Below are 26,822 nucleotides of genomic sequence, written 5' to 3'. Positions count from 1 at the left end.
TAATTAATTTTATTGGTAAAATATTTCTGAATTAATTTGTTAGAGTTTAATTTTCTTACATGTATTATTTTCAAAAGAATACATTAAAAAGAAACAGGAAAAAAACACGAAAAAAAAGAACAACTTTCAATGGAGATATACAATAAATAAGTAAAAGGATTTAAAATATATTTAGCGTGACGTTCTGTTTTCTTGCCTGATTTAAAAAGTATTTTTCGTTCTTTGCACCTTTTTAACAGTTTCACTTACACAAAACTTCTTAATCGTTAGTGAGCGCTCAGACTCTTAAAAAAAGGTTATACGACCTAGTGGAACCAGTGATGCCCTTTTAATTATGTTGGCAACGACTCTTTGGCCTCCTTCTCCAACTACAATAAAGATTAGTGAATTTTAATGACACTTTAATAAATTACTTAATCAAAGCAAGTATCGTTTATACTAGTAAAACTTTAGCAACTGTTACACATTTCACATTAAATAAATAATGTTATTTCTATATTTAGGAAAGTTAACTGTAATTATTGAAATGGAGAATTTCGTTTGTTTTGATTTTTTTCCAGATAATGTGCTTTAGAAAATTAGATTTAAAGCGATTGTGGTATTAAACAAGATAACTGTTTTAAAGTGCACTTTAAAGTCGCTTAAGCTTTATAAAATATGTATGTGTGTAACGATATTGATAGTGAAAAATCTTATTATTCACTATTAAATTTTCTTTTTTTGTTTTAAACTATATATTTTTTTTATTATATCTAATATCTAAAAAGTATTATAAATACATTAATAATTTTAATCATACTTACGTGATAACAAATATCAGTTTCACTGCAACTATTTCTATCTTTATAACAATCTCATACAATTCTCCATCATAAAAAAATTACAGTAAGTTCGGATATATAGTTTCTATTCATAAATTATATACAATGTAACATTAATAGCATTAGATAGTTTATGTTGCGCCTATACGTTGACAGTTTGTTTTTATCTCTTGTCGAAGTGCATATTAAGGAAAAACGATATATATATTTTTCTAGTAAAAAATTTAAAACTATACTCGGCTATAAAAGTGAAAAAACAAATATATGTTTTGTTCCGTTTATAAATTCATTTTTCATTTATATTCCGTTATAAATATATACGTTCATTCAGCTCGAATAGCTGAAAACAAGTATAAATTTCTAGAGGGAAAAATCTATATAAAGTTTTTCAAGAATATCTTTATAAATATACTTATATAAATTCTAAAATTTGACTATTTACATAATTTACAGTAGTGAATAACTTACTTAAAAGTACATTTCTCTTATATATAATTATAATATCATCTAATAATACTTTTCATTAGCAAAAGAAGAAAAAAAGATTAAATCCGCCTGATTAATAAATTAATTATCATTTAAATCTATTCAATATTTTTAATATTCTAAGTAGGGTTAAAAATAAATATATAATTACCTGTTATTTTCCTTGTAAATCTTAATTAAATTTATTCTTTATATATGAATTTATTAGATATAAAAATGAATCTAAATATAAAAAAATACATTTTAACGTCGCTTCATTAGATTTAATCGTTTTTATACCATCACGTTTTTATTAAATTATAATAATTTAATAAAAGAGATTGATAAATTTACTCTAGTTATATATTATTAAAATTGAAAAAAATGTATAAAACCTCTCTCAACGTAATTAATTTGATACAAATTGCCAATTAAATAACTTTTTATTTATTTATTTATTTTTCATTATTTTTTATTCGATAAATCAACTTTATAAAATATAAACAGCGACTAGAAGTAAACACCTCGAAAATGATGTTTAGTTATCCATAAAATTGCTATACTGCGCTATATAATTAATAAAATTTACATTATTTATTCCATTCGTGATAATTGTCACTAATATAATTTTATTATCACCCATTAATGCAACTTGTTTATAAATTAGCCACATTTAACATTTATTATATTGCGTATTAGTAAATTCAGTTTAAATTATATTAAATTTTAAGAATTAAAATACATATCAATATAATTTTTATTTATTAAATCATTATATTTAAAATCTTATTGATTGTGTAAGTCAAACTGGCATTTGATAATGTGAAGAGTAGAGAATTTATAAAAGGTAACATGACTTTTGTTTTAAAGACTATGTGAATGTTATACTCTGACATGCGATTATAAAAAAAAAGTCTAGTCATCAACAAAGAAAAGTCTCTATAACTGTTTCCCTATTTGTCTTCATTTTCAAACTCTGTGCCTAATAACATTTTGTGTAGAAATAGCATTTCCTAAAGTCTTCAAAGGGGAGGAGTACTCGACACAAATCTTAGCTAGCTAAACCCAACAACAAACACTAAATCATGATTGATAACTTTGTACTTGAGGACAGGCCAAGCCATTTACCGTTGACATGTGTTTACTTTAATGGATTTTGATCCCGATGAAATGTATACATGCGTATTTTTTTTAAACCAAAACTTACCTAGAAGCATTTCTCGAGGGATTTATTCTAGAGGAAATTTGTTGCTGTATATTCATCTTCTCTTGTCTTCGCCTCATTGATCACTGCCCCATTACTATGTGTAAATCGTGTCTTTAATGACCAGAGTCTGAATGTATACGTTACAGTTGTACTTTTTTTAAAAAAAAATGACAATTGCCAGTTTAGCATCTTCCATGTAGATAGGTTACATGCAGGCACTTTACGTGATAAATACATCATCTGTTCTGAAAGTTAATGTTGCGTTATATGCGTTGTTCACACAATGCATGATAGTGCGTAAGTTCGTGTACAAAACTCAAACTGGATTACATTATAATTCTTTTCTTGAAGTAAAAATAAAACTTAAAAATGTACTTGGCTTTTCTTCCAGGTTTCTTGTGTATTTTAAACATACTTTTTTAAAAATAAAATTATTAAAATAATGGGTAAATTATATGCGGATAAAGCTGTATTTCTAACACGCGCTTAATTAACTGAATAAAAAATCTTTTAGATAATTATCCGAATGATTAAACTGTAAAAAATGTTTTAAAATTGAAAATATCAAGAAAAACTTTTGTATCATTATTCAGCTCAGAAAAAAAAAATGATACTGAGAAGCATGAATATTTATTTAAGATTATTATATATTATTTCAATAATTAAACTACAATTCTATCTATAACACTTGTAAAACCATTTTCTCTCTTTAAATTTCAACCCCTTTAAAAACTTAACGACTTTATCAAAAAAATACAACAAATATTTCTTGCTTATCCACTATAAATAATTTTAACTTTAGTTTCATAGTAGAAAAAATAATAATAGACGTGTGTAGAATAATGAAAAATCCAATTTAACACTTATTTTTTAAAGATTTTACTGCATATTTTGCATTCTTTGTCCCATACTTAAAGCGTATTTCTCATATTTTAGTGCAGAAACATCTAGGCCCCAGTAATGAAGCTATTTGTTAGGAGTCTAGGTGTTGTCATGCAGGAAGCGGTCGTGCTGTGAGAAAGACTACTTACGATGTTGAATGTTGGTGGGTAATTTAACGTGACTTATTCAACTCTGCTCTTTGACGAAATTATTCTGAATATTGTTATACTTCAGTTAAAGCAAGTTTTCCACTTTTATTATGCTATATTTTTTTTATTAAAAAACTTTACTTTGTATCAGAAAAAGCGGCGATATTTATCTATCTTTCATCATTAAAAGAAAACCACGTTTTTAACTTTATTCAATTTTGAAGTAGATGTAAATTTAACAGTAACGATTTTTTATTTTCTTGAGAAAATGGAATTTTTTTTAAAATGTATTATTCTTTTATAATGATAATAATTTATAAAATTATCAAAAATTGTTTAGTTTGAAAGATACCGATCACAGCTTCTGGCTACTTTTCTTTTTTATTTTACATATTTTTAAAAAAAATATTGTTTATTTTTTACTGACAATAATAGTAATTTTATAATAAATTAAAAGATCAGTTAAGAGTATAAATATACTAACATTTTAGAAAAATGAATAAGATTAAAGGCTTAAAAAACAATTGGTAAAGGAAAAAATGTAAATATTTAAATAATTATATATTATAGATTTTTTTAAAAAATATGATTATAGAATAAGAGAAACAAACTAAATCAGAAAACGTAGAATAAACTAGAGAACAAGTTTTACAGTAACGAAAATTTAATGACAACATTTTCCAGGTATCTTCATTAGATTTACGTTATCTCGCATCAGTTTTAGATTCCGGTAATGTAATCTCGTTTGACTGGTAACATTTATAAAGTTTCATAAATTTTCATACCAAATTATACCATATGAGGCTTTACTAATTTTCCTCTAATATAAACTTATTATATTTTATATATTAATTAAGAGAAAACAATAATTCTGTGTTAAATGTAACGCGGTAGAGAATTAATAATTTTATAACAAATATTTAAAATATGTGGAAAGTAAAAGAAATCTGCTCGACTTTTATTTGAAAAATGTAAATTTCTTAACGTAAAAAAACGAATAGTTTTACAATAAAGCTGTTACTTTATTCTCGGGAGTATTAATAGCTATATTTCTTTCTGTTACTATAACAGATCAGCAAATACACGTTGGGTGAGTAGAAAACTTTATTGTACCATTCTTCTGTTTTTGTAGTAACAAAGTTAGAAAGTTGTCACTTGTTTTGAAGGTAGCTTTACTAGCTTCGCAGTTCCAAGCTGACAGAACATACTTGGCAGATCAATACACAGAAGTAGATTAGGGCAAAGCTATAAACCAATGTTTTCCCTTATGGAGAACTAGAGAACGGACATAGGCAGCCCGAACGTCAATATACATCGAGCAAAGTAGCCCTTGCGACACACTCTATCCCAAAGAAGGTTTGGCAAGCGCCGATGGCGGATTTCTATTCTCGAGAGGTAAGATGAAAGATCAATATTGGGTCCTTACGAGCCTGTTACAGAGGTATGAGTTACTCTAGTCTGTCAGTCACTCTAGGTTGAGTACCCGGATTCCTTATCCGCTACGTTCGAAAATCTCTTGAGAATAGCCCAGCGCACATAGTATCTGGATATAATTCTTTTCTCGCATTCAAGTATAGCATCAACTCGGTCATTCTGTATCATTGCGTAAATAGCCAGAATTTTTTTTATTTGGAAATGTGTAAATTGCTTTTAAAGATCGCTGTTAGGGATTTTATTACACAAAAATATATATATTTTTTCTTGAGTTTACCGTAGAGATGACAGATATAATGTTGTTTTAAAGCAAATCTCGGATATTCTTTTGAATTTTTCGAGTAATATATCTATAAAATAAACACTACGGCACTCTTTAAACATCTTAAAATTCTTTTAACGTAAGCAAGATTAATATTTTATTTATTTTAACGAATGTTTATTTAAAAAATAAATATTTTTGTCAATTTCAATGAATAAACATTCATTAAAATTCATAAAAATAAGATGTAAATAAATAATGACGGAATTTTTTAAAATAGTAAATTAATTTATTGTTAAATATATATTTTTTCTATTAATAAATATAATATACTTTATTTTTAAAAATATACTTATTTTTAAAAATAATTACCTTGATAGAAGCTCTATAATATTGTTTAAAATGAAGACATATGAAGGAAACTCTCCTGAAATGATAAATGATTATGGTTGATATTGATAGTTTTTTTACTTGAAGAAAAAAGGAAGTTATGCTCGAATGGGATTCCATGATGATTCAAATGACAGGAAAACTTTAAAATGTAAAATACATCATGTACTACAAATTTTTTTTTACGTCTTTGTGTATTCCAGCAGATTATCAAAAGATTTAAAGTATGATTTAAAAAAAAGGTATGTGTATTATGAAATTTTGCTAATTTGCCAAGAATGTATCTTTTTGTGTCATGTAGTCACGTGGTATCACCTTAATTATGAAAACTTACGACAGATGTCGACGAAGTAGTGACATGATCTGTCAACGTTATTGAATTTTTTTCCTTCTTTTCGTGACTAATGTGTCTCGAGTTTCCAACTCCGCTAAGCAGAAAAAAATAAAAAACTAGCAGAATTTTTGTAATTTAACCATTTACCTGCTTATAATATTTTATTTTTTGGCATGTAGATTAAAATAACTTTTTTTTTATTCTAACACACTAATCTAGAATAATATTACTTTAAATATTAAACATGGAATTTCCAATTGTAGAAAGGAAGTTCCAGTTGAGTACATTTAATATATGCACTTCATAAATGGTGATAAATTCTTGCTTTTCAGATTAATCACAATTGATATTACGGCAAAAGACAGTATTTGACTTATTACAGTTGGTGAAACTTCAAAGTTGTCAAACAACTTCATTATTCCGAAACTGAAGACGTATGTATTGTGCTTATAAACAATCTTTACTGATATGAAAATTTAATAATTTCATCAATGCAATAATAATGATGTTCAATGCATTAATCGTGTGATTAAAATTATGAAACGTACGTGGAAGTTGAAGGAAAATATTACTAGTGAAGTGATAAACTTTACATAGCATATCTCCCTAACGACCTCTTCACGAAAGACCATCTGCCACACTCCAAATAATTACCTCACATTTAATTACACTAATGAGGTGAATAAAGATTGCCTTAATACCAACACCAACTCGTCGGAAAAATAATACTGCTTTTCTGTCGTCTGAGAGTACTTTATGTTTAGAAAGTAGATTTTGCATTCGATAATGCACAGTAATACAACAGTATAAATAATCAACGTACATAATGATAATTAACAAGTTTTGCCTGAGTTAGAAATGATTTTACCAGTAGAAAAAAAATTTTATATTAAGTTATTAGGAGTAACTGAAGCGTTAAGCGTATTTTTCTCAGCAATAATAACAAATCTGACTCTAATATAAACTGATGACATCCTATCAAAATTCTACATATAACTTTTTTCCCCCTTAATACAAAAACTATTTGTAAAATTATATTTAATTCTAAATATTATTTGAAAATTAAATTAAAATTACGTTTAATTGAATTAAAAGGCAATTTTAATAATTAAGTAATTAAAAATAAACTTTTATGTTAAGAATTATGTTTATTTATAGTTTGTTCTTTTGGTTTTAATTAGATGCTTTATTTTATTACTATTTTTGTTAGGTCATTTTTAGAATTACTTTAAATTTATTTCAAGACAAAATAGCACTTTATAGTAATTTAGATAAAACTTTAATATTTGCATAAAGAATATAAAAAAATAATAATAAATTTATTAATTAGTATAAAAATAAATATATTACAAACTTAAAAATACATTCAAGAAACTTATTTTACAATATTAAATATTTAAATTTTTAAAATTAGATATATATATATATATATATATATATATATATATATATATATATATATATATATATTAATATTATTAATCTTATACGTATAAGATTAATTTAATTTTCATCCGCTTCTATATACGAAAAAACGCATCTATTTTATTAAATATTTATATGTGTATATTCTATTTAAATGTGAAATTGTGATTAAAATAAATTACACGAATACTAAACTGCGAAAAAATTTCGTGGAAAGAAAAATACAATAAAATATTCGGACGAGTAAAGTTCTTATTATTTGTTTAAAAAATCAATAGTTTATTAAAAGTAAGCAAAAGTGAATAGTAAAGAAAAGTTTGCCAATTATTTATCCAGAGAAAATGATGCAAGAGAAATTTCAGCATCATTTGCAAGGTTGATTCATCGATAGTCAAAATCAACAATCTTTCAATGACAATTTATCAAAGTTGAGTAAGCAAACGCCTTATAAAACTAAACTGAACGTATTGATTCAAACGGAGCAGCGCCCCCTTTATGCAGAGACAAGCGTGACAGGTAGAGAGACCATGCTACCTCCAGTCAGTTGTGCAGCCTCACCAAAGCAGCACAGCACATCCATGTGCTCTGTGCCAATAGCCAGTCGGTGCTCTCTCTTCGACGTTTTCCATTTCCTTTCCTATTTCAACGTTTTGTCAAAGTAAAGATAAATTCTAGCTTTACGATTGCGTAAAGCGTATCAGGTATACCAGAAAGACTCGTTCTTAGGAGAACAGTGGCTTTCTGATAAGCTATCGGGAGTAAAGGCGTACAGACAGAATGAAGTGGACCGTGTAGTGACAGTGCAGGATGTCTGATAGTCGGCAGTCTTGTTCCAGGACTACCTTACGCTACAGTGGATATTGATGTCTTCTTATAGCTCTCCACCGAAAAACTAGTATCTGCTGTTTTCCTAGGCTAAATTTTATTCCTCATCATGTGGTCTCTTGTAACAGCCGTTTTGCTAACTTCTTTACAAGGTAGGAGAAACTTTTCAAAATCTGTAACAATTCCCTATAGGGGACATTTGGAAGAAAGTCGAGTTCTTTATTTACAAAAACAAAGTAGCTTATATATATATATAGATAGATAGATACACACACTTGAAAATCTTTATTTATTTTCTAACCTTAAAGTTCATTTATCATTTCGTTTTATTTTTAGATTTATAAATTTTATTACTAAAAGAACTTTATGCAAGTAATTTAATATAAAACTAATTAAATTATATATTAAATTTTAAAGGTATCAATTTATTTAAATCGCTCCAAAAACTTTTTATGTTATGATAAATCAAGTAAAATGAATAATGATAGTTGAAAACTTTATTAAATTGAAAGAATTTGCAACATTGCCAAAGTATCTGATTTATTTTTAAACTCTTAAAGACTTTCCATAAAGAAGAGAAATTGAAACAGAAAAAAGTTTAGTTGTTTTCTCAACAGAAACTACTTTTTTCCTTGTTTCGAGATATATAATCTAAAGTAATCATTATTATTTGTACAGGTCTCACTACTTCATAAAATGACAAGTCAGAATATTGAAAAGAAAAACGTAGAAAGTTAGTTTTTATTATTTCAGGTAGCATTTATCAAAATAAAAATTTAATAAAATAACATAATTTATTAGAACTTTTTATAATTAATTTTGTAGAAAATAGGAAAAAAATACATATATTTTACGGTAGACAAATCACAATTATTTATACAAATCTAATTATTTTATAAAAGCGACCCTAGAAATTTATTTTTAATGTTCTACAGATATATTTGTCAATATAAAAAATTAATATTAGAAATTATTCGACTAAATAATTAATTTAAAACAGGAAGAATATAATTTCTTTTTTCGTATTCTCAATAAAAGAAGATAAATCATTTTGTCACAATATTGCTTCAATTTTTAATCGTTTCGTTGCTACAATCAATTACTAAAGACATAAAATTCCAAGAGGTTATATGCAATCTCAAGCGATTACTTTACACAAACCGCTAAGAATAATAGATGGTGTCCTTCCTAGTAGCTTCTTTTGATATCAATTTGCCTTTTGTACGGCTGAATCATTCTAAATGTGCGTACAAAAAGAAAAGAAAATTAATGATCTTCTGGACTTGATTAAGAAGCTATCCTTCTCTTTGCAAATGCTCTGTATTTTTTGGTTGGTCGCACACATACCGAAATACAACTTCATTTTCTCTTGACACTTAATCGGAAATATAGGAAAATACATCTCCAACTATTTTTCTTAAACTATATCGACGTATCGAAGGTAATATTACCCAATTTAAATGTTTAAAAAATGAGTTTCTATCGTAAATCTTTAAAAAATTGACGTTTTTCTTTACATAAAACATCAATATATAATCTACTTATATTTAAAGTAGCGGTAACGTATTGCTTATAAATTAACTGTTTATTTTCTATATCAAAATAGACTTTCATTATACCTTTCCCTCACGGAATAGTCATTATTACTATTATTATTATTACTACTATTATTGTCCATTAGATTACAGTCATTATTCTGGTAAACATCTCTATCAGATGGAGATCAAAGATGCTTCCAACATTCTTCATTTTATGTTCTTTCACGTACGTCGATATTATGGTAATTATCATGGATTAAATTAAGAGTAAAAGCTTTCACGAAACAAACTCGAAAACTTTACTTGTATCTTGTGAAATTACTAATTTATTCTATCTACATGATATTTGCATATCGAACAATGTATAGAAATTATTTGTAATTTCTTAATGAGGATATAAAAAAATACTTATATCATTATTATTTCCATAATAAGGAAATTTATTATTATTTCTTTATAGAAATTTATAGTATAAAAATATTGATATTTGAGATGAATAAAACTTAGTTTGCTCAGTAAACAATTAGTAAGTGATTTAATTATCTTAAAATGTTTAGCAGTTAATTAATTAAGTAATTAATAAAGTATTAAGCCGTTTTAATATAATAAAGTTACCTTTGAATATTAAATGAAATAATTAAATTCAAATTTAATTTTTTATAACGTATAATAATACGTACAGTACTGTATACATTTAAACTGTGTAAAAACAAATATACAAATATTTATGCAATTTAAATTAAAGTAAATATATATTCGAACCTGACAAAAATATTTTTTGGTGCTCAGAAGATGATAACAGTTAAAAATAAATAATTATAAATATGGATACATAAAACTTTTGTATTGTATTCATGTATAACAGTTAACATATGTAAATTAGCATCTGTGTTAAATATATATGCAGAGTTAACAGAAATAAATATATAAAGGTATATGAATGTCTAATATTTTATTTTTACAATGAATAACTTATTATATAATTTAAAAAATAATTAATTATATAAAGAAATATTTATTTGTATTATTATTGTAGAATTATAATTTAGAAGCATGCGATAATATATCGAATCTTCATGGTGTAAATAAGCTTATAGATACAGATGTTATTCGTATAAGTCATTGATGTACTGTACGCAGTATGTAATATAATTATATCATTCACTAACAGGTAATATTACAACCATACTAATTATAAACTGTTTTCCTCGTATTAGAGTTCCATTTAAGAAACTAATGACGATTCTATTTATTTATATTAAATTGGAATTCCAACCTGCGCCCTGACAGAAAAGAACTGACATGGAACTTCTCATCAGATCATCAGAACTTGCAATATTTTTATTTTGATCAGTTTTTCAATTGAAAAAAAATACTTTTTTTTGCTTAACTTGAACTTACTTTAACATAACCTTATTTTGAAATATCCTGTTAACTTCTATTATATAATATTATGTAAAATTTATTATCGTTAAATATATTCTTACACGATATTAAATATATATTTTTTATCTCGAAAGATAATTTTTTCTCAATCGTATTATTCCGTGTTGTTTTATACATCAAATGATCAGCACAGAATCTCCACATCAGTATTTTTCGTTTAGTTGAGTTTGATTTTCTACTTTATGATTGATGTTTTGAAAAGAATACGAAAGAACTTTTTACTTTTGTTACTCTACATTGTAAAAAAAGACGAGAAAAACTTTTCACGAAGGTTTACATTGAAAGAACATGTTCTAGAAAAAAAAAAATGTACAAATGTCTTTCGCGTTGGTAAAATATAATCTAACCTATACATACTCTCGAATGTAATTTTCAGTTTTATTTTTTAAATAAAACTTTTAAACATTTTTATAATAATTTTTTTCATTGCAAAGATTACCTTCTTCAATAATTTCTGAATAAATTTTTAAAAAAGAAACAAAATTTCTGTGATTTTAAAATCGTGTTTTAAGAAGATAACACGTATCTAATTTATATATATATATATATATATATATATATATATATATATATATATTTTAATTATTTACATGTTGATGCAGATTTTTAATATTGTAAAACATATATTAATACTTAGTTTTACTTTATATTACATTTTACATCTGAGGACAAAAGAGAATTGTGTAACGATACGAAAGAAAAAATTATATAGTTGAAGATATAACCACAGAAAACTGTGGTAGAAGCTTAGACAGTTTTGGATTAGTGGAGTTCATCGAAAACGAATTTCCTAGCTAGTGTATATGGCGAAGATTAACAGTGCTTATTACCTTTCAGACGGGATCCACAGTGTATAGTCTGCTGGCTGTTGACCTTTCTCTACTTTGTTCAACAAACATTATCTTCTCTGATATGATGGCAAATAATTTCCAGAAACATTTTAATGAAAATTTCCTCTGTTAGTCTGGTGTTGAAAGATGAGTTAAATTTTCAAATTATTAATGATATTTACAGTTAATTCACCATCTTTATAAATAGATTACTTTCTAATTTTAAAAGTTCTATTTATTATGAAAACAAAAAATATTGTGTTTTCCCTAGATAAATATTTGTTATAATCAAAAGCATATTATGTATAATGTTTAAAGAAATTTGTATATATTAATACCTGAAATAAAAGTAAACAAATGATGTATATTTATAATATTTGTTTATAAAGGTATTTTTAATAATAATTCTTTGATTTTTTAAAATTCTTTTATATACATATAAAAGAATAAATTATAAATTTTTAAAAGTGTTTTTTTTTTCACGAGTTAATAATATTTAAAGATTCGAATTAGATAAGAATAAATATTTTAAACTCGAATAAAAATTGTTTATTTTAATTTGAATTCAATTACTTTGTTAAAGTAATAGTCGAAATGATTAGAAATAAAATTAAGAATTATATATTTTAAATTCATGAAAATTTATAATAATTATCGATAATTATATTCAGTTTAATAAACTTGCATAAATCATACTCACGTAACACAATCAAATGATTAATAGTTAAACAAAAATATTCTTTATATAGAAAATTATTACGAATCTTTAGTAAAGCAGAAATTATCATTATTATTACTATTATTTAAATAATTTTTCATAGAGTCGAAAACATTAATTTAAAATTCGAAATTTCAAATTATACCATCATAAATTAAATTAAATTTTACAAAAATGTCCTTATTCATCTCTATGTAATTCGGTAAGGAAGATAATTGAGGTAAATTAATTTTCACACTATTTATTACGTACTAGAAAGATGACAACAAAATTGTATCTGGTCCCTTATTTGATAAACAAATCGAGTGTTGTGGAGAGAAAAATTCTAGAGTAGCACCAGACTATACAAATAACAGTAATTAGTGGCCCACCAACAGCAGGCATCAGCCATTACGTTAATGAGGTCTTAGTAGCTGAAGATCATGATAGTACAAAATGTTGGATCTATTATGAGTGTTTTCCATTCTAGTAGTGATAATCGATACAAATACAACTTAGGTTTTTTGTGTTTAAATATTAATTTTTAATAATGCAATTCTATTAAACTTAATGAGCGATATATTCACGCTCTATTATACAGTTACATGCTATTCCCTAAAGAAAAGTTGATGAATAATATTTATCACATGCGACTAAATTACATATTATAATTATGTTCGATATTTTAATACATGTTTATTAAAATATATTTATTATTTATTTAAATATGTATTTTTATTATTAAAAAGTATATCCTATGTTTACCTTATTGATAATACATGCAATTTTATTATTTAGATATATAACTGAGTAGGAGAGAAAATTTCTTAGAGCAAATCTAAAAGAATTTTTAATATAAAAAACTTTAAACGTTTTAGAATAAAATGAAAGTACTTTATACCCATATAAAGAAATTTTTTTAGAAAATTAGAAGAATTTTGTAGCTTAAATTAGACGTGTTCTACCGAATAAAAGAAGGAATATTTTGTAAAAAATACGGATTTTTAGAACACAAAATTCTACATATTTGTAGATCAAATCAAAAGAATGTTAATTTAGTAAATTCAAAACATTTTTAAATAAAAGATGAAAATTTTTTATATAAATTGTCTAAAAGTAAACAAATTTACACAAATTTTATAATTTTTATATTAGAAAAGGAAATTAAAAGAATTTCATAGAATAAAATAATAGCATTTTTATAATGTAAATTTAATAAAATTTTGTGAAACAAATTCGAAAAATTTTGTATAGGAAAATTATATTATTTCTAAAGCAAGTAACTAATCAAATTTAATTATGAAAAATTCTTATTTTTTAAAGAAAGCGTCGTTTAGAAATATATTTAAAATTTTTATTTTTAAATTATTTTATGCAAAATTAAACTTGGAAAATTTTTAAATTTCTTAATTAAAATGAATATTAGTTTAATAAAAATTAAGAATCGTTTATAAAATAATACAGATTGAAGTAAGAAAGGATGGAGGAAAAAAAACCAAGAAAGTTTCATTAAAAGTTCAAAAAAAGTAAAGGAAAGATAAATTAATTCTAAATGAAAATTTAAATAAAAATAAATCAATTTAAAGTGACTAAATCGGTTTATTTAAATTTATTAAATGCAAAAATATTTCAAAAGAATAAGGGAAAAGAAAGAAAAATCATTAAAATCTCAGAAATACATTATGACAATTAGCAAACGTTAATTCTTTAGCAATCGTTATTTTCAAACAATAACGTCACTTAATGCGCTATTAAGTCTATCCTTTCTGAATTGAAATATTTATATCTAGCTAACAACAACAGAAATGATGGATAAAGCAATTTGTGCTCTTGTTAACTAAAAGCCTCTCGAAGAAAAATAAATTAAATGTAATTTTCATTAAACAGTCAACTCTGATAGAAAGAATTAAAATAGAAAATGTTTAAATCTATATGTTCGGAAATGAATTTTGAAAGCAATTTAGAAAGTTGAAAGGAAACTTGTTTCATAAATGCAAATTTTTTTTCTGTTTTATGTAATTTATAATTTTCAATTAATGAAAATTATTTAGTGGTATATTTATTTTTAAGTGTCTGCTTTCTTGTTTTTATGCTTATAAAATTGTTTTATTTAAATATAAAATAATGCCAAATATTGATAATATGAAAGAATTTGTAAAGGATATCAATTTAAATTTAGTGTTGAATCTTCTTTTAAATATATCAATATATATATATATATTTTTGGTAGTAATGATGATGATAATATTTATTAAGTGACATATTCATAAAATTGTGGATAGCGTGAATGAAATAAATAGTGCAAGAATTGGTTAAGATTCAAATAAAGTTGGTTATTGAGGTCAAGTTTCTATCAGTTTGAAATTCAACAGCAAATTACATTAGTAAGAAAAAGTGTTTTGCAATAAAGTGTATTTTACATCAAGTATAATATCGTCACATTTAATATAAGAAGATAGATAACAATGTCCTTGACATATTTTGTAAATTTTTCGTTGCATAAATATAAATCTTAACTTTTATTTAAATTGTTCGGAATCTAAACAGAATTAAAATGTCAAAATAGATGTTTATGTACCAGTTCTTAATTGATTGCTTGTCTATCGGTTGCTAAAGATATCGTGCTATCAACTTTGGTCCAAGATTCTCTTGCCAATAATGACTTTCTTCTTTTATTAAATGTAGAAAGTTTGATTAAAAGTTTACTTAGAATGTTTCATAAGATTACGATAGATTCAACAACGATTTAAACTAGAATGAAAAGCATATTACGATGTTCTTCTATTTATTATACTGTCATTCTCCACATGGTAGATTGATTATTAACGCACTGGAACCGTATGGACATTTTATGATTATTTTATAAAGAATAATGTTTAAGAGTGATAGTTTTATGTCGATTTATGTGATTTATGTTTTTTCCAATAATACTTAAAATGCGTCTTTAATGTGTAACGATCTACGGGATTCTTTTTTCCTCAGCATTCCCATATTTTAACCTAGTTTTCGAGATTAGAATATAATTTAATCTGAATCCATTTTCATGAATAACGTAACAAAAAACCAAGAATAAAGCTGCTGGATTTAATTAATTAATTTAAAACAATTTTTTGTTATATATATACTTTTTAATTTCCTTTTGTTTCTTCTATATCCAAGAAGAACGATGTAAAAATGAGTTTTGCAGTCATAACTTCTGTAAACTACTCGGATTACGATGATGAAATTTAGAAGTAAGTTAAAGGGATCAAGGTTATATCGACAGAAAACTTGATTGAGGTTTATATCTTCCTTTTTTATTTTCTTTTATTTATGATCCATTATTTGTTCATCTATCATTACAGCTATCTTCTTTCGAAATTTTAATCCATGATCATAACGCGTTACGTGATTAATCAAAATTTATTTTTTTAAATTATTTCATCGATTATAAAAAAAATACTAACATGAATCTCAATAATTTCTCAACATAAATTTATTAAAATTATATTTTTTATTTTAAAAAAGTTTAAAAAATAAACGTTGATTAATAATTAATTCCGTTTGAAAATCAAGTAAAAGATTTGAACATTTTCGTTAATTTTAAATGTAAAAAAATATGTTTATTTTATAAATTTATATAATAACAACTATGTGTTTTTAAAATTTAGTTTTATGTCAAAATATTTGAAATTAAATTTGTAATTTTTATAAAATTCTCTCAGTTATAAAAAAATATAAAGTAACGTAGCGTATATTATAATCTTAAAAGAGATTTTTTTATTTATTTTCGGTTATTAAAGTAAAATATCAAAAACTGGTAAATTTTTAATAAAATTAAAATCAATAAATCTGGAAAAGAAATTTTCGCTGTTTGAAGTTATTATATAAAGAAAATCTGCTTATAGTTCTCTAGAGAACCATTTTTTATGAAAAACTCATTATTTGCTTCCGATAATATAAAAATTATGTTAATTTTTTTTTAAAATAAAGCAAATAAGATTATAATTCGCAAATTAGAAAAGAAAATAAATATAATTTTTCATAAAAGAAAATTATTTGAAGATATTTTCATATGTATAATAATAAACTTTCTGTAGTTTGTTATAAAACAAAATTAAAAGTAATAGAAAATAAATTTGAAAAATGAAACAAGAATTCAGAAAAAAAAGGAAAAATGTATGTTGAAATATGTAAAGATAATGATAAGAAATTTATGTGTTTTCTAGATCCAAATTTTGCTTCTTATATGATGAATAAGGAGTGAGAAAAAGTCTAGAAGCAAAGACGAGAGTAGCAAGCATGTGATCAATTTAACTATCGGATCAACATTATTCATGAACGCGTGGTTTGTAAAAAAAAATCACCTTTTTTCATTCATATTCCCTAAAACCTCATCTAGAGGACAGAACTTCGATAACATCTGCTCTGAATAAGTTTGATGAGCGAACAAACTTTGTGTTTTCAAAACTGATAACTATAAAAACGGAAAAATATTTACAGAAAAATAGTTAAATTATTCATTTTAATAATATAAAATATTTTCAAAAATATTTTAAAAATCGATATGTATATTACAATTTTTTATTCGAAATAGACCCGCTTTATTTTAATGTAATTATTGATTTTTCTTATTTTTAGTTGAAAATTTGGCGATGTTTTATTATATCAAAATTGTGTGTAATTAATTTATTTTAACATTATAATATAATTATGTATTAATTAGGTTATATTTAGAAATATTTTATAAGTTTTTTTTAAAAAATGTTTATCTCCATCACAGTTGTGCTGTCGATTTTATTTATTTATTTTGTGACAGTAAGTAATGTGTCAGATATGACATTTATCTAATGAAATACAAACAGTTTGCTGTCAGATTACGGTATAAATAAAAAATTGTTGTTATGCGTTAAAATTTCAACCTAACAATTTAACAAAATAGTGTCAAATGCTTTGTTTTAAGTAGTACTTTTTTTTATTTTTGCTGTTTACATTTTTATGTTTTCTTTTTCTTTTTGCTTTATAAATGTCAACATTCATTTATACACTTAAAAAGAACTTATTTTTTTTTCTTTTTACAACAAAGTAAGACTGTTTAATCAACGCTTTTTCCGTTCATTGTATACACGATTTTATTTAAATATTTTCTATATTTTTAAAAGTTTAGTGCATAAGTTAGGAAAAAAATTCCTTCTTTGAATTCTTTTAAAGTATTGACCATGTTTTAAACTATTTTATATAAAAATCTATAGAGAGAAATTTTATTGTAAAATGTCATAAATTATAAAATTTCACAGACATCTTCCATACTCTTCTATTCTTTAGACTGAAATCAAAATTTGTGTAGACAACTCTGTTTTAAGTCAAATATATTTTAAAAATTATACGTAAATTTTTATTTTTTATGAATTTAAAAATATAAATATTTTATGTATTTTATGAAGTAAAAAAATGATTCTTTTATAGTAAATGTACGTTAAAATTCTATATAGTTCTACATGCTAGATTCCAGGAGAGTATCCTCCATTTGCCAAATGACATTACGTATATAAAAAGTAAAAAATTAAATAAAAATATATGTTACACTTTATCATGAACGGTTATAAAAATATATTTCGTAAAAATATTTTAAAGTTTATGCCAATGAAATTTCTGTATCTATTTAGGTAACTATTTTAGGAATTTTAATCTTTTTGAAAACATAGATAAAAAATGACAGATCCAAAACTTTTAGGACGAAAAGTGTTACTTTTGTCAAGTATAACAAAAACTTTCTTCAAATTTATATCCGATTTGGAGGACACATTTTCAAAAGAAATTGGAATCTGCTTTGAAGAACGAATGGCAGCTATCCAAATGTCACGATGTGGAGTATCGACTGCAATACTACAATAATGTACACAGTTTCGGAATATTTTTGTATTATATGTTGTATATATATACACACACACCGTATACAAATCTGTATCCGTAAAAGGATTTCTTTAATGCAAAACCAAGTTATCTCTCCTAAACTTCCTCATTACAATATTGATATTCCAAATCTAAGGAATATATATAAATTGGAAAGATACAGTTTATCACAAAAATATAAGAAATTTCTTCTCATAAAATGGTGATATATTTGTTTAAAGTTAGAAGAAAAATTCTTAAGAGCTGTTTTGAATTCTTGTTGCTTTAGAATTTGGAAATTCAACTTGAAAAATTGCGGACGTGTACAAACATTACTTTAAAAATATGTAAACTTTGTTGATATAAATTTTGACAGAATGAATGAACGGATCGAAGTGATGCAATATATCACCCACTCTTATATTTACATAGAAGTATATAAAAGGTTAAAAAAATGCTATTTTATGAAAATAAAAAAAAGTAATACTAACTAATATAAAGTTTTTTCGAATAATGAATAGCATGTATATTTACTATGGGCGATTGACTGGAAACGTTGAGGTTCTATTAAAGTGAGCATTTCTTTTCTCTAGAAAGAATCTTGTATTCGTAAATCTACAACATCTGTTTTGTTCTGCACATTTCTTTCATAATTCCGAGGAAAACTTGGTAGATTCTTAGAAAGTAAGCATTCGCAAAAGACATCAATCATGGAATGATGAACAGCCAGCGTTTTCTGATGGGGAAGTGTAAGATTGTGTGACTTAAAATTCTTCATGTTGAATTTTCATGCCCGATGGTTTCTTTTCTTTTAATAATAAATAATTCCTTTTTTGTAAAATTGAATAAAACAAATGGTTTAATATTTTATATGTTTGCAAAGCTTTTATATAAAACGTTTCCCTTCATTTATTTTATTATACAAATGCAAAACACAAAGTATTCTTTTCCTGTATAATAACTTTGCTTCATAAGAAACTTGTAAATTATAAATATCCGACTATACATTATTTTTACATTATTAAACATTAATTATTTTACTTTAGGTTATCTATTTGTTGTATAATATTCATTAAAATGTTAAATATCGATTTTATAATCATAAAATTTAAAATTGAAATTATTTATAGAATATTTTTAATGAATTATATCAAAAGCATCGAAGATATTTTCAATAATATTAATTTATTATTAATTTTTTTTGTTTTTAGAACAAACTAATTTACATAAATAAATATTATTTAAATTAATTCCATCCGGTTCTTTCTAATGCGAAATTTCAATATCAATAAACTAATAACAAGAGTATTTGGTTAAAGAAACGTATCAGATATGTTTATTTTTGTTGTTAAATAATGTAAATAAATAAACAGGAAGAAACATTACAATAAAATGAATTTTTCATTAAAATATATTTTTAAAACCTGTCAAGTAGTGAGACAAAATTTAAACAGATCTTTTTGAGTCATTTGAGTTAACATTTTCCATGTCTGAAGTAATAACAACACATTTGTTACTTTCGTCTTGAAAATTCTAGAGAATATATTTTCTTTCATTTATTTGGCATTTCTAATTTAATGCATGTTTATCTTTAAATCTTCCTATCATATAAATCAGAAAAAATAAGTACAAACTTTCTTTTTTTTATTATTCGAATATAATCTTTTTTAATGAATTTTTTATTGTCTTATAAAACGTGTTTTGATTCTAAAAAATATTTGATTCTCATCAATAAACAATTATTTACATTTATTTTTAAGATTTAAATTTTTTTTTTTAATTCGTTAAAATATTTTATCCACATTTTCTAAATAAATCATGAATTTTACTTTAATTTTAAAAAATTAAAATCGTAATTTCATTTATAGTACTCTATAAAGCTTTTATTTGTGAACATATATTTTATACTGTAAAATTTAATTTATTCTACATTATTTATAGAAATTTAAATTGAAATGAAGCTCCAAGATAAAATAAAAATGAATTGGCTATCATAAAAATAGATGAATTAGACCTACAAATGATCTAAAGTGTTTCAGTTAATTACTTTTATCAATGAATAAATGTTTTGAAATTGTTTATTTAACGTTTGTGATAATTAAATAAAACACTTTTTAATATTTTATATGACATTTTAAATTATAAATTATTTAAATAAATTACAATAAGGTTGTCATAAATATATATCCTAACATTGTATCTCAAATTAGTGAATATATGTCTTGAAGAATAACAATATTAAATGAATTAGTGTTTAATTGACTTTATTGTGTTCAAATCAAGGCATTTATCAGTTCATAGTTTATTTTTATGCAATTTAATTTAATTTTACCTTTATCTAGCACTTCGTTACTATTTAAGTAGCTGGGCAAAGAAAAGAAGTAATTAGATATAGTGAAAGAAACCTGAAATTGCATACTTTCATGTATTGAAAAAGTTCTCATAATTTTTCAGAAAATGCTATTTTTTAATTAAAATTACATAGAAAAGTTTTAATCTTTATAAGCTATAATTTGTGTTTAAACATGATACCGAACCAAACTTCGCTCGCTCGAAAAGGAAGTTAATTATTGAATAATGAAAAAGTAAGTTACATTACTACCATTCATCGATATCTGTTATATAACCTTTAATATAGAAGCATATCAATCCAGGAAAATTAGTTACATTAATAGATTATTTCCAACATTTACTCTCTTGTTTTCATTTCTCGTGTTTAGAAGTAACAATGATAACGAAAGTTATATAAGATAAAAATCAAATTTCTCTCTTTACATAATATTATTCACTTCAACAAACAGGAATATTTAGATATAAGAATAGCGGATGTTCTGAACAATTGAAAATATAATGTTATTTATCATATATTTCATTTTAAACTTTAAAATAACATTAAGATAAAGACGAATGGATATCTCGTTTTTTTAAACAAAAACATATGAAGAAATTTTTAAATTCTTACATAATTTCATAAAACCGATGATTTTTTATATTTAAATTTATGAAATTTCTTGTAGCATTACTATTTTTTCATATAAATTTCAAGCGTCAATCGAAAAACAGTCGTTAAAAATTTGAAAAATGGATCCATTGTCAAATTTTTGTCGTACTAATCGATATAACTTCGGACGTATTTTTGCATATTTCCAATATTTTATATACATAAATGTATTATATTATTTTAAAATTTTCCTAAAGTTTTCTTATCTTTTGTATATTATATAATTCTAGATTTAATTATTAATTTGTACTAAAGTTTCAACTGTAAGTAAGGGGAAATTTCTTTATTATAATTTTAAGGAGTGCAATGTAAATTTTTAATTTCCTCAATTTATTTATTTTATAGAGAAAGATTAATATAATCATATAAATAATTTTCAATTTTAAAGAATGTAAAAATATAATAAATTTATAAAATTGCAGGATATTTGTTAAAAATTCTTGAAGTTAACGATTAATCATTCTTTTGAATATAAATTGTAAAATTAAAAATTGATAAATATTCATGTATTTTTGAACAATTGTTTTTGTTGTTTCAATACTTAAATTCAAAAATAATAAATAAGCATTTTATTAATACTATTAGCAATTATTTTTATATATATTATTCACTTCTACTGTACCGTAATTTAATTCTATAATTTGTTTGGTGTGTTTTAATTATATTTATTTATAGTAAGAAAGCTAACAAACTACTATATAATACCAGAAATCAAACTGAATATTTGGACAAGAATATCATTTCTCAATTGGGAATATTTGCCAAGCAATTGAAAATACAGTTGTGAAAAAGTATTTCTTACTATATCAACATAATTTAGCAATAATACATTGAAAATAGCAAATCACGATAAGATAGAAAATGACGAGAATCTTGACAAGCCTCTTATGATAATTCGTACAAAATATGATGCAAATTGCTATCATTCTTTGCCTTCTATACTTTTTAAGAATTCAATTCAATGATGAGAATGTGTCGGATTTATTGTGAATATAAATAAGATTTTAATGTATTTTATAAGTCAATATCTAAAAGAAAACTTGCCTATCGAAATATTCCTCTAGATACTTCGTAATATAATATACTGTATATAAAACGTTAACAAACATTTAATTAATAAATAAATTAATTCATTAGCTTCTTATTTATGTGTCACTTAAATTTTTTAATTATGAAAAATTAAATTAATCGTATAATCGATACAATCGTGTCGAGTGAGAATAAGAACTTATATTGAGTTTAATATTACTAGAAGCTTTTTCCTAGTTATATAAATTACATTTTTTTTTCTTCTAGCTATCATGAATAAATAAATTAAATTTTAGTTGTTGCGTATATCTTAGTAAATTTTTGTTTCAATATTTCACTACAAAAATCGATAAATTTGTAACTTTCTAACTTAAAAAAAGTCGATATTTTCATAAAGAAATTTTTAATTTTTGAAAAAAATTTTTTCTAACTTTATTAGCAATTTAATATGATGGAAAAATAGAATTTATTATATTATTTTTTTGTAATTTTTACGACGTCATTTAGTTTTTTCGATAGATAAAGCTATAAAAGATATGATTTAAATTTACACACCTCTGATGGAATCTTATCGAAATAGTTTTATTTATGTTTTAAAAAAAAATAATGTTTATTATGTAAACTCGTGTTTAATCTTTATAATCATTATCATTGAGTACGTGGTTTTAAAACTTTCTACTTTTTATATCTCTTTAGATTGATATAAAGCCGCACATTACGCGAATTTTCGAGCTTTATATACCCATGAGGTACGTAACGCAGATTGAGAAACATCGTTGCAAGGCATTATCTACATTTTCTGTTTTTTCCTATCTTACGCGAAACAATCTTCGTCACATACTACTTTATTTTTGCTATGAAAAGTTTCAAGAAACTTTATGAAATATTTAAGTTTTTCAGTTATTGAATTATTTTATTTTTATTATTTAAGAGTAAACCTATGTATCGATATAAAATGCGACTTTTAGATATATCTAGAAACAATTTATAATTTTTTTTATTTATTTTTTTATATATATGCCCTAAATATTGAGATAATGTATAAGAAACTAAAGAAAATAACTTTTCTTTAAAAATAAATTTTCTTTGAGTTCTGCAAGTTAAAATACTTTCAATTCCGCAAGTTTGTTTGATATCATTTTATAATTTTATTTGAATAAACAATTTCTAAATTTTTACACTAGAAATTTAAAAGAAAAATATCAACTGTATACTATTGTGACATTATCACAATGCCGGGCTGCACTTTTTAATCCACTTCTAATTTGAAAAAAAAATCATATGTCTTTTGGTCCAAATCGAAGGTATGTATATAATTACTCTGGGCCTCCGGTTCCTAATCGTTCGTGTATCTGACTGTGTTCTCAAGATTAATGAAAGACAGACAGACGGGCAAATGACAATGAGAGTTTATAGGACTGCAGTCTGAAAATTGAAGCCTAAGAATTTATTAATCTAAACGTTTATAGGTCACACTCTATACATGTTGTATATTATAATTTATTATGATATATAGATGTATGTTGAATGGATTTGTGTAGATTTACAATATGCAGATCGGTAGATTTCATACTCGCATATTGCTCATAAATGACACGAATTTTTCGTTATTTTTTATTAAATAAAAGGTATAAAATTAAAATATTATTCAAAATTGTTATATTTTCAAAACTCCATTTACAAAGTCTAACTATTCTTGATACAGCATGACGTGAGAATTACCGAGTTTTCAAGCCCAAAACATCAATTAAGGTTTCCAGAAAAAGTAGCAACTCTATTGCTTATATTTCCGAATCGGATATGAACCATTTAATTTGTTATGGTTGTTTTCAAGAGAAGAAGAAGTTATCGAACATCACGATATATTACTTTCTGTTACTTTTGATAACTTTTTTAGATTAATCACAGATCTAGTTTGATATATAGAGGCTTCAATATAACATAAACATAAAATATATCAGATAAATCACTACGTAAAAGTATACAAACAATTCTCTCGATAGTTACGTTCATTTTTAAATTTATAATGTAACCATTATTTTATATATTCAGGCAAATTTTACGGACTCTATTATATGTAACTTTATCTTCCAAAGCCCTAAATAATGAACCCATGAAACGCTTCAATTCTCTTAGCGAAACAACATAACAATTTATCTCTGATTCTCTTGCATCATTAAATGATATCCTTTGGCTTTCCCACCTGATCACCTGATATGTCAGTAGAAATCGTTGAAACTCTGTCAATAACAATCTTACTGTCAGCTAAAAGATTAGATTCTAACCAATAGAATTTATATATAAATGAATAAATTTATATAATTAATAAATATTTTATATAAATAAACATTTTATATTGTTATATGTAACATTTTATAATAAAATCTGTAACAAATAAAACTGATACATAACATATTTTATGGAGGGTTTTTATCAATGTATATCTGTATCAATTCGATATTAATTAAATAAATTAAACGAATTTATATTATAAAAATTTTAATAGTTTTATTTAAGTATTAATTTTCTCAGTTATTAAGCTACTTAACACTACTTACTTAAGCTACTTACTTATATCAATGTTAACACACTGTTAATATTAGCATGTAACACAGTTTTACTTAACGTAGGTATGCATTTATATTCCATAGCACGGCTAATTCTTAACATTAATATATTAATAAAAAGCTGAAATTTTAACATTTTTTAATTTAATAAACTAGAAAAAATTGACTGTGATTTCAATATAGCTAATAAAAAATTTCAATCTCCGAGAAATCACAAAACTTTATTTTTTAAGTTTTGAAGAGGGTTGAAAATTGTTTAGTTATACAAATAATATTGGATTTTTTCCCTTTTTGTCCTATTTTACATACGAAACATTTTTAAAAATATCTTATTATAATTTATTTTTTTAAAATAAAATAAACAAAATAATTTTTCAATAAGATTGAAAACTTTTTCTATATAAATTATGCATTTCAATATAACATATGAAACATTGTTTTTTACAAGAAAGAAATAGATAGATTCTTGCAGCTGTTTGTTGATATTATATCAGATAATTTATGAAAAATTTTGTATTGATAATGAGTTTTTTCCATATTATTTTATAAATATTTAAAATCTGATTAGAATATCTTTAGTAGAAATGTATATTTGAAAATTTTCTATTGGTGCAGTAATATTTACATATATAAAGTATAGATGAATAAATTTATACATAAACAGGAAACTATAAGTATAGAAATGGTAAGAAATATATTCTTTAACTTTTAATATAGATGAAAATAATTGTATTTATTAGAAAAAATGAATTTTTTTTCCATGTCAATTCTTAATGAGTAATATTTATAAGAAAATATTCGACAGAAAATTCAAATGAAATTACTTAATTAACGTCATCCCTCAAGTAAATTAAACATTAGAATATTTTTCTTCTAGGCTTATTACTATTAGAAACAATGTGAATAGATTATTCTTTCCAAATGTATCATTTCATTAAAACAGAGATGATGAGAAGGATTAATCAAAATCTGTAATTTGGAGGAAAACAATTTTTTCATAATATCTATGAACATTTAAGCATTTTAGATGAATTGTCAGAGGATACACCTGCTTTAATTATTTAGGTAAATGGTAAAAAGTAAAAATTAATCAACTTTATCTTAATATGATGTTTATACAAAATGGAATTGTATTTATTGTATTATTTAGTATGAAATTATGTAATTATTGTATTATTTAGTATGAAATTATGTAATTTATTTCGTTTACAGTGTAAAATTGCAGAAGTGGTTTGTATTTTTAGTATGTAACATGAGGATTTTAAAATGAAGTAAAATTATCAAATTATTTTTATCACGTATACATTTGTATTCACATTATTCTCAAAAACTGTTTGATGTTCCATAAATGTATGTATTAGATACACATTTTATAAGTAAATTTGATATAATTTTCATGAAAAATTAATTTAATGAAAATAAAATAGAACTTATTAAATAAAGTATTTATTACGAACAGGTCAGGCACAAAAGCAGAATTTCAAATTAGTAAGATTCAATGTTAAATTAGACATAACTTTAATCTAATAAAACAAAATTTATATAGAGAAGATGGAAGATTATTTTACTTAATTGTACTATAAACAAGTATACGGAAATTCAAATTTTGTGTACTTGCTTATAGTGAAATTAAGTAAGATAAATTCTGA

At 23.7% G+C, this 26,822-nt stretch overlaps 1 protein-coding gene across 2 annotated transcripts in view; it reads left to right on the top strand.

Moving 5' to 3' along the window:
* The first annotated feature begins 7,926 nt into the window (after positions 1-7,926).
* The window catches only part of LOC136985426 (cell adhesion molecule Dscam1-like), a 125,367-nt gene continuing 106,471 nt past the window's right edge, over positions 7,927-26,822 (top strand). For both annotated transcript variants that reach the window (XM_067282704.1, XM_067282705.1), the window contains exon 1: positions 7,927-8,346. In XM_067282704.1, coding sequence (XP_067138805.1) covers positions 8,304-8,346 — 43 coding nt within the window. In that variant the 5' untranslated portion in view covers positions 7,927-8,303. The remainder of the gene's footprint in view (positions 8,347-26,822) is intronic.

Source organism: Centruroides vittatus, unplaced genomic scaffold (assembly GCF_030686945.1).
Source record: "Centruroides vittatus isolate TY-2023 unplaced genomic scaffold, ASM3068694v2 contig_970, whole genome shotgun sequence".
NCBI classification, from domain to species: Eukaryota; Metazoa; Arthropoda; class Arachnida; order Scorpiones; family Buthidae; genus Centruroides; species Centruroides vittatus.
Note: the sequence above shows the minus strand (reverse complement) of the source record. Positions and strands in the feature narration are given on the sequence as shown.